This window comes from Psammomys obesus, unplaced genomic scaffold (assembly GCF_907164565.1).
Source record: "Psammomys obesus unplaced genomic scaffold, mPsaObe1.curated_primary_1811, whole genome shotgun sequence".
Taxonomy (NCBI): domain Eukaryota; kingdom Metazoa; phylum Chordata; class Mammalia; order Rodentia; family Muridae; genus Psammomys; species Psammomys obesus.
This window is the reverse complement of record NW_026596105.1, coordinates 108,999-119,131: the sequence shown is the minus strand read 5'-3', so window position 1 is coordinate 119,131 and position 10,133 is coordinate 108,999. Positions and strand designations below refer to the sequence as shown.

Here is a 10,133-nt window from a genome sequence, read left to right as displayed (position 1 = left end):
ATCCCAACAAAAATGAAAAGAAAACAAGCAATGAAACAAGGTAAGATCATCGACTCCATTACAAAAGGAACTAACATGCATTGGTCAATATTATCTATCAATATTAATGGACTCAACTCACCAATAAAAAGACACAGGCTAACAGAATGGTTACGGAAACAGGACCCAACATTCTGTTGCATCCAAGAAACACACCTATGCAACAAAGATAAACACTACCTCAGAGTAAAGGGCTGGAAAAATGTTTTTCAAGCAAATGGTTCCAGAAAACAAGCTGGAGTAGCCATCCTAATATCTAATAAAATAGACTTTCAACCCAAGTTAATCAAAAAAGATAAGGAGGGCCACTATATTCTCATCAAAGGAAAAATCCAACAAGAGGACATCACAATTTTGAATATCTATGCCCCAAATACAAGAGCACCTACATTCGTAAATGAAACAATATTAAAGCTTAAACCATACATTGATCCTAATACCTTAATAGTGGGAGACTTCAACACCCCACTCTCATCAAGGGACAGATCAACCAGACAGACACCAAATAGGGAAATAAAAGCACTCACAGAATCCCTAAATCAAATGGACCTAATAGACGTCTACAGATCTTTTCACCCAAACTCAAAAGAGTACACCTTCTTTTCAGCACCACACGGAACCTTCTCCAAAATAGACCATATAGTTGGTCACAAAGCAAGCCTCAACAGATACAAAAGGATTGAAATAATCCCTTGTATACTATCTGACCACCATGGACTAAAGCTGGACATCAACAACAACAGAAACAACAAAAAGCCGACACGCACATGGAAACTGAACAACTTACTACTCAATGACAGCTGGGTCAAGGAAGAAATAAAGAAAGAAATTAAAGACTTTCTAGAATTCAATGAAAATGAAGGCACAACATACCCAAATTTATGGGACACATTGAAAGCAGTGCTCAGAGGAAAATTTATAGCACTAAGTGCCTACAAGAAGAAATCCGTAACATCACATACAAACAACTTAATGGCCCAACTGAAAAACCTAGAAAAAAAAGAAGCAGATACACCCAAGAGGAGCAGACGGCTGGAAATAATCAAACTAAGGGCAGAAATCAATCAATTAGAAACAAATAAAATTATCCAAAGAATCAATGAAACAAAAAGCTGGTTCTTTGAGAAAATCAACAAGATAGACAAACCCTTAGCCAAACTAACTAAAAAGCAGAGAGAAACCATACAAATCAGCAAAATCAGAAAGGAAAATGGGGACATAACTACAGACACTGAGGAAATCCAAACGATTATTAGGTCATACTACAAAAGCCTATATGGCACAAAATTTGAAAATCTAAATGAAATGGATAACTTTCTTGACAGATTCCATCTACCAAAATTAAGTCAAGATCAGGTAGAAAGACTGAATAGTCCTATATCTCCCAAGGAAATAGAAGCAGTCATTAACAGTCTCCCCTCCAAAAAAAGCCCTGGACCAGATGGCTTCAGCGCAGAATTCTACAAGACCTTCAAAGAAGTACTAACACCAATTCTCCTCAAACTATTCCATAAAATAGAAACAGAAGGAACACTACCAAACTCATTCTATGAAGCCACAGTCACTTTGATACCTAAACCACACAAAGATCCAACAAAAAAAGAGAACTTCAGACCTATCTCTCTTATGAACATTGATGCAAAAATACTCAATAAAATACTTGCAAACCGAATCCAAGAACACATCAAAGATATCATCCACCATGACCAAGTAGGCTTCATCCCAGGAATGCAAGGGTGGTTCAACATACGGAAATCCATCAATGTAATCCACCACATAAACAAAATGAAGGAGAAAAACCACATGATCATCTCCTTAGATGCTGAAAAAGCATTTGACAAAGTCCAACACCCATTTATGTTTAAAGTCTTGGAGAGATCAGGGATACAAGGCACATACCTAAAGATAGTAAAGGCAATATACAGCAAGCCTATAGCCAACATCAAACTCAATGGAGAGAAACTTAAAGCAATCCCACTGAAATCAGGGACAAGACAAGGCTGCCCACTCTCTCCATATCTCTTTAACATTGTACTTGAAGTCCTAGCCAGAGCAATAAGACAACTAAAGGAGATCAAGGGGATACAAATCGGAAAGGGAGAGGTCAAAGTGTCACTATTTGCAGATGATATGATAGTATACATGAGCGACCCCAAAGATTCAACCAGAGAACTTCTTCAGCTGATAAACACCTTCAGCAAAGTGGCAGGATACGAAATCAACTCAAAAAAATCAGAAGCCCTCTTGTATACCAAAGACAAAAGGGCCGAGAAAGAAATTAGGGAAACAACACCCTTCACTATAGCCACTAACCACATAAAGTACCTTGGGGTGACACTAACCAAGCAAGTGAAAGACCTGTTTGAGAAAAACTTCAAGTCTCTGAAGAAAGAAATTGAAGAAGATCTCAGAAGATGGAAAGATCTCCCGTGCTCATGGATTGGTAGTATTAACATTGTGAAAATGGCCATCCTGCCAAAAGCAATCTACAGATTCAATGCAATTCCCATCAAAATACCAACTCAATTCTTTACAGACCTTGAAAAAAAGATTCTCAGCTTCATATGGAGAAACAAAACACCCAGAATCTCCAAAACGATCCTGTACAACAACAGATCATCTGGAGGTATCTCCATTCCCGATCTCAAGCTGTACTACAGGGCAACAGTAATAAAAACTGCATGGTATTGGCACAGAAACAGAAAGGAGGATCAATGGAATCGCATAGAAGACCCAGAAATAAACCCACACACCTATGAATACTTAATATTTGACAAAGAAGCCAAATCCATTCAATGGAAAAAAGACAGCATCTTCAACAAATGGTGCTGGACCAACTGGATGTCTACATGCAGAAAAATGAAAATAGATCCATATTTATCACCCTGCACAAAACTAAAGTCCAAGTGGATCAAGGACCTCAACATAAAACCAGATACTCTAAATCAGCTGGAAAAAAAAGTGGGAAACAGCCTAGAACTCATTGGCACAGGAGACAACTTCCTGAACAGAACACCAACAGCACAGGCTCTAAGAGCAACAATCAATAAATGGGACCTCATGAAACTGAAAAGCTTCTGTAAAGCAAAAGACACTGTCATCAAAACAAATAGACAGCCTACAGATTGGGAAAGAATCTTCACCAACCCTTTATCTGACAGAGGGCTAATATCAAGTATATATAAAGAACTAAAGAAGCAGAAAAGCAACAAACCAAGTAATCCACTTAAAAAATGGGGAACAGAGCTAAACAGAGAATTCTCGAAAGAGGAACATCGAATGGCAGAGAAACACTTAAAGAAATGCTCAACCTCATTAGCCATTAGGGAAATGCAAATCAAAACGACCCTGAGATTTCACCTTACACCCATCAGAATGGCCAAGATGAAAAACTCAAGTGATAGCACATGCTGGAGAGGTTGTGGAGAAAAGGGAACCCTCCTCCATTGCTGGTGGGAATGTAAACTGGTTCAACCACTTTGGAAGTCAATCTGGCGCTTTCTCAGGCAACTAGGAGTAGTGCTACCTCAAGACCCAGCTATTCCACTCCTAGGTATATACCCAAAATTTTCTCAAGTACACAACAAGGACATTTGTCCAACCATGTTCGTAGCAGCTTTATTTGTAATAGCCAGAACTTGGAAACAACCCAGATGTCCATCAATGGAGGAATGGATACAGAAATTGTGGTATTTTTACACAATGGAATACTACTCAGCAATCAAAAAGGAGGAAATCATGAAATTTGCAGGCAAGTGGTGGGATCTAGAAAAGATCATTCTGAGTGAAGTATCCCAGAAGGAGAAAGACAAACTTGGTATATACTCGCTTATATAGACCTACAAGATATGATAAACATAATGAAATCTACACACCTAAAGAAGATAATCAAGAAAGTGGACACAGGCGAAGGTGATTAATCCTCATTTAGAAAGACAAATGGGATGTGCCTTGAACTTATGACAGGAGTCTACCACAAAAGGCATCTGAAAGATTCTACCTAGCAGTGTTTCAAAGCAGACACTAAGACTCATAACCAAACCCTTGGCAGAGTGCAGGGAATCATATGAAAGAAGGGAAGTTAGTATGATATGGAAAGGATAGGAGCTCTACAAGGACCAAATATATCTGGGCACAGGGTCTTTTCTGAGACTGACACTCAACCAAGGACCATCTATGGATATAACCTAGAACTTCTGCTCGGATGTGGCCCGTGGGAGCTCAGTAACCAAGTAGTTTTCCAAAGTAAGGGGAACACGGACTATTTCTAACAGGATCTCAAGGGCAGGCTATTTGACCCCCCCCAGGGGAGGAGCAGTCTGTTAGGCCACAGAGGAGGACTTTGCAGCCAGCCCTGAAGATACCTGATAAAACAGGGTCAGATGAAAGGGGAGGAGGTCCTCCCCTATCAGTGGACTTGGAAAGGGGCAGGGAGGAGACCAGGGAGGGAGTGTGGGGTTGGGGAGGGAATGAGGGAGCGGGATACAGCTGGGACACAGAGTTAACAAAATGTAACTAAAAATAAAAATAAAAAATAATGGCCATCTTACCAAAAGCAATCTACAGATTTAATGCAATTCCCATCAAATTGCCAACACAATTCTTTACAGACCTGGAAAGAAAAATTCTCAACTTCGTATGGAATAACAAGAAACCGAGAATTGCTAAAACAATCCTCTACAATAAAAGATCTTCTGGAGGTATCTCCATCCCTGATCTCAAGCTGTACTATAGAGCAACAGTTATAAAAACTGCATGGTACTGGCATAGAAACAGAATGGTGGATCAATGGAATCGAAGAGAAGAACCAGAAATAAACCCACACACTTACGGACACCTGATTTTTGACAAAGATGCCAAAGCCATACAATGGAAAAAAGATAGCATCTTCAACAAATGGTGCTGGTCCAACTGGATGTCTACATGTAGAAAAATGAAAATAGATCCATATTTATCACCCTGCACAAAACTGAAGTCCAAGTGGATCAAAGACCTCAACATAAAACCAGACACCTTAAAATGACTAGAAAAAAAAGTGGGGCATACCCTAGAACTCATTGGTACAGGAGAAAACTTCCTGAACAGAACACCAACAGCACAGGCTCTAAGAGCAACAATCAATAAATGGGACCTCATGAAATTGAAAAGCTTTTGTAAAGCAAAGGACACCGTCATCAAAACAAAGTGACTGCCTACAGATTGGGAAAGAATCATCACCAACCCTTTATCTGACAGAGGACTCATATCCAATATATATAAAGAACTAAACAAGCTGAAAAGCAACAAACCAAGTAATCCACTTAAAAAATGGGGAACAGAGCTAAAGAGAGAATTCTCTGTAGAGGAATATCGAATGGCAGAGAAGCACTTAAAGAAATGCTCAACCTCATCAGCCATTAGGGAAATGCAAATCAAAACAACCCTGAGATATCACCTTACACCCATCAGAATGGCCAAGATCAAAAACTCAAGGGACAACACATGCTGGAGAGGTTGTGGAGAAAGGGGAACCCTTCTCCACTGCTGTTGGGAATGTAAACTTGTACAACCACTCTGGAAATCAATCTGGTGCTTTCTCAGACAACTAGGAATAGCGCTTCCTCAAGATCCAGCCATACCACTCCTAGGCATATACCCAAAAGAGGCGCAAGTACACAACAAGGACATTTGCTCAACCATGTTTGTAGCAGCTTTATTTGTAATAGGCAGAAGCTGGAAACAATCCAGATGCCCCTCAACTGAAGAATGGATGCAGAAACTGTGGTACATCTATACAATGGAGTATTACTCAGCAATGAAAAATAAGGAAATCATGAAATTTGCAGGTAAATGGTGGGACCTGGAAAGGATCATCCTGAGTGAGTTGTCCCAGAAGCAAAGACACACATTGTATATACTCACTCATATAAACATACAACATAGAATAAACCCACTAAAATCTGTACATCTAAACAAACTAAGCCAAAGAGAGGACCCTAACTAAAATGTTCAATCCCCATCCTGAAAGGCAAAGAGGATGGACATCAGAAGAAAAAGAAAATAGGAAACAACCTTGGAACCTGCTACAGAGGGCCTCTGCAAGCTTCTGCAGTATAGACTGTCAAAGCAGATGCTGAGCTTGATGGCCAACTGATGGGCAGAGTGAATGGAATTTTATGTAAGAAGTGGGAAATAGTAAGAGCTGGAGGGGACAGGAACTCCACAAGGAGAGCAACAGAACAAGATAATTTGAACACAGAGAACTTCCCAGAAAATCATACTCCAACCAAGGACTATTCGTGGAGATGACCTGGAACCCCTGCACAGGTGTAGCCCATGGCAGTTCAGTGTCCAAGTGGTTTACATAGTAATGGGAAGAGGGACTGCCTCTGACATAATCTGATTGGCCTGCTTGTTGATCACCTCCCCCTGAGGGGGGAGCAGCCTTACCAGGCCACAGTAGAGGACAATGCAGCCACTTTTGATGAGAACTGATAGACTAAGATCAGAAAGAAGAGGAGAACCTCCCGTATCAGTGGACTTGGGGAGTGGCATACATGCAGAAAGGGGAGGGAGGGTGGGATCGGGAGGGGAGGAGGGAGGGGCTTATGGGGGATACAAAACGAATAAAGTGTAATTAATAAAAAATTAAAAAATAAAAAAAGAGAAAAAAAGATTCAAAGTAGTTTCTTTTCTTGAAAATGAATATATTATGTTTAAAGTCATCAAATCTTTTATATAAATAAGGTTGCTCTCTTCTATGAATTCTTTTCTACTTCTTGACTTCAAGATGATATATACAGTTTTAAGATATTTACATTACTACAGACATGGTTGTGAAGTTAAGACAAGTTCATTCCCAGGACCTAGGTCAGGTTTTTGACAACTTCTGTAATTCATGGTATGAGAAGATCAAAGGGCCTGGTCTTTATGGAAACCAGAATGGAGAGGCACTTAAACACGCAAAAACACACTGAAATTAATGGAAATTAAAACAAATTCTTAAACAAATATATGTTTAGTCAAGAATGTTTTACTTGTGTAGGCATGCATTCCTGTAACTCAGGGTTTGAGGCAACTACAGGCTTATCTACATATTTTTTTCTTCAATAAAAATCTCTTTATGTAACAGAAATTAAACATGTCAGTTTGAAGTCAGAGAAATGACTCCTTCTCAGTTGGTGGTATCATTTGTGAATGTTTAGGAAATGCAGCACTCTTGGAGGAAGTACGTTACTTGGGGTGGGCTTGATAGTTTCAACAGTACACCCATCTGTAGTTCCCACTCTCTGCTTCATGCTGCAGGTTAAGGATGTGAATGCGAAGCTTCCTACTTTAGCTGCATGTGTGACACTTATGATGCTCTTTCATAGTGATCTCACATCTCTCTGGAACCTTAAGGCAAATTAAACACATTTGGAAGTTACCTTTGACATTGTGTTTTTTCACAGAAAAGGCACTAATACAAACACATGAATTTTACAACTGGATAACTTATTTCATGAAAGTGAAGAGAACTGGGAAGTTTAAAAAGGCTATCTTAAGCTCTAAATTCCTAAGCCTTTTGTCCATGGCAGCTTTTAATTGGAAACAAAATAAGGATGGATGTCATAATGCATGAATACACTGGACACTTTTTACCATTTTCCTCCCAAATAATCTGAATACAAGTTGGTCAAAGACGTTAACAAATCTTTTATCCATCCTAACAGATTTTCTTGAGAATGAGTTCTTTCAGTTTCTCAAAGACTACTGTGATATGCAAAGTCTTTAAGAGGTTACTCACACACCAAAGCTTTTACTATTCCATAACAATACCATGAAGCATAAAGATTTATCATACTCACTACATTCATAGGGTTTCTCTGAAGTATGACTTTTTCTCATTTCAAAAACAACTCCATGAAAAAGATTTACCACATTGCTTATTCATACTGTTTCACTACAGTATGTGTTTTTTATGTATGTGGCCAAAACTGTGTTAAGAAAAGGCTTTATCACATTGATTTTATGTATAAGGTTTCTCTCTACTATCTGTTCTTTTATACACTTGAAGTTGACTTTGACCTGCAAAACATTTGAAAGTAATTTGCATGTGGGAACATGCTAAATAAATTCTATGTATTGCTTTTTAGATACCAGCCTCCACTGAACCTAAATTTAAGTCTGTAGTCTCTAGGAAAGCTTCAGACTTCCCAATAGCTGACTAGCTTTCATTATTCATCTTTTGTTTCCCCCAAAATGACTATTCTATACCATGTCTTCTATTCTCCTAACATAGTAACTGTTCCAAACCAGATTCTCTTCCCTAAAACATAATACCTTTTCCTAACCACAAAAGAACAAATGGATATGATTGTTTTGACTGCAAAACCTACATTTTGCATCAGGTGACTTCCACAATGACATAAACAAATCCCGTATCTCTAAACCCTGACTGATTTAAAAAAAAAAACTAGTTGTAAAACAGCACGTTTACAATTTTCAAGCTCAGAACCTCTGTAACTTTGTCTCACTGGGTGGGTAGGTATCACAGTTCAGTTCCCAAGACTGTTCTGTGGCCAATCATCCAGTAGTGAACTGGATGACAATGAATTTTCTCATTTGCATTGACCTAGTGTTTGAGTTATATTGGATTCAGTGGACTGAAGAACACAAAGGCCTTACCATATTGCTTATATTCTCAGAATTTAACTCCAGTATGAAATTTTTATGATGATGAAAAACATAGAGATGTGGAAAGGCCTCACATTTCTCTCCAATATGAATTCTTTCATGATGAAAAAGACTACACAAATGTGGAATAGCTTCACCATGTTTAATACACTCATAGACTTTCTGTCCAATATGAATTTTTTCATAACTTTGAAGATACTTGTAAAGAGCAAGTTTTACCACATTGGTTAAATTCAAAGGGTTTCTTTCCAGTCATAGGAGAGAGGTTTCTCTTTATGTCATAGGAGGTTACTATTACATCAAAAGGCTTTATCACATTGGCTAAATTCATAAAGTTTCTCTCCAGTGTGTATTCCTCCATGTGTATGGACAATATTATGGCATGCAAAGGCTTTGCGGCATTGGTTACATTCATAGGGTTTTGCTCTAGTAAGTGTTCTTGTCCTAGATGGCTCTTACATGAAAAGCCTTTATGATATTGCTTATATTCATAAAGATTTTCTGAAACAAGCAGTTTTATGTCTTAGGAGATGACTGTGTTGTACAAAGGTGATGCCACACTGAATACATTCATAAGGTTTTTCTCCAGGGTGTGTTCTTTTACGTCTTCAGAGACCTCGGAGCTTTAACACACTGACTGGATTAAATTTCCCTATATTGTGTGCCATGCTATATTTGCAAAGATAACTGGACAAACAGAAGCATTGTATATTCCTAAAACTTATATTTCCTGCAGTGTCAGTTTGTGAGTATTCATAATGAAGTTGAATAACCAATGAACTGATGTTGGTGTATACTGCGTGAAAGTGTGTCAGTGTATGTGAATATTGATTGCTGAGCCGCCAGAGAGCTAAATACTGGCCAGATTTTAGTATATGGCCCATCACCGGTCCTATATTTTGTAAACATTTGTCCTTACTTACTTATCTATTGGAAACAATAAAGAGCTACAACTGATAGCAGGGCACAAAATGGAGGGCAGAATTTCTGAGAGAATGTTGCTGGGAAGGAAGAAGAAAGCAAAAGACAGGTAAATCACCAGCAGGTCACTGAGGTTAACAGATGGATATGAACATGAACAAAGTGGTACAGCTGGCCATGCAGCAGGACACCATGCTAGATTTGGGTTAAGGGGAAAAGAGGATTCAGAATCTGCCCAGTTAAATTGCTTAAGCTTAAAAAAATATTAAAATGCTCTGTATGGCTGGTAATTATGAAGATCCCATATAAATCATAACAGGATCATATTTTAAAAATCTACTCAAAATGGGGGCTATTATATCTTAGTTGTTTTGGGAGGTACATTGCTTCTTTCAATATCCCTATGCTAACATGGTTTGTATTCATTGTGACATATGATATACCCATTAAAAGAATAATAATAAATGACATGGTTTCACACTGTATTTACACATTTGATTTGTGTTTATCATAGACAT

General features: G+C 38.4%; 1 protein-coding gene across 8 annotated transcripts in view; it reads right to left on the bottom strand.

Annotated features, from left to right (window-relative positions):
* Window positions 1-10,133, bottom strand: part of LOC129692337 (zinc finger protein 431-like) — a 66,013-nt gene that overhangs the window by 44,700 nt on the left and 11,180 nt on the right. For 6 of the 8 annotated variants that reach the window (XR_008722688.1, XR_008722689.1, XR_008722687.1 and 3 more), the window contains one exon: window positions 7,008-7,413. The exons of the other annotated variants lie outside the window; for them this stretch is intronic. Coding sequence is in view for 2 of the 6 variants with exons in the window: in XM_055628671.1 (XP_055484646.1) it covers window positions 7,354-7,413 (60 nt within the window). In the remaining 4 variants the exon portion in view is untranslated. Of the gene's footprint in view, window positions 1-7,007; window positions 7,414-10,133 lie in introns of those variants that run through there. 8 annotated transcript variants of the gene reach the window in all.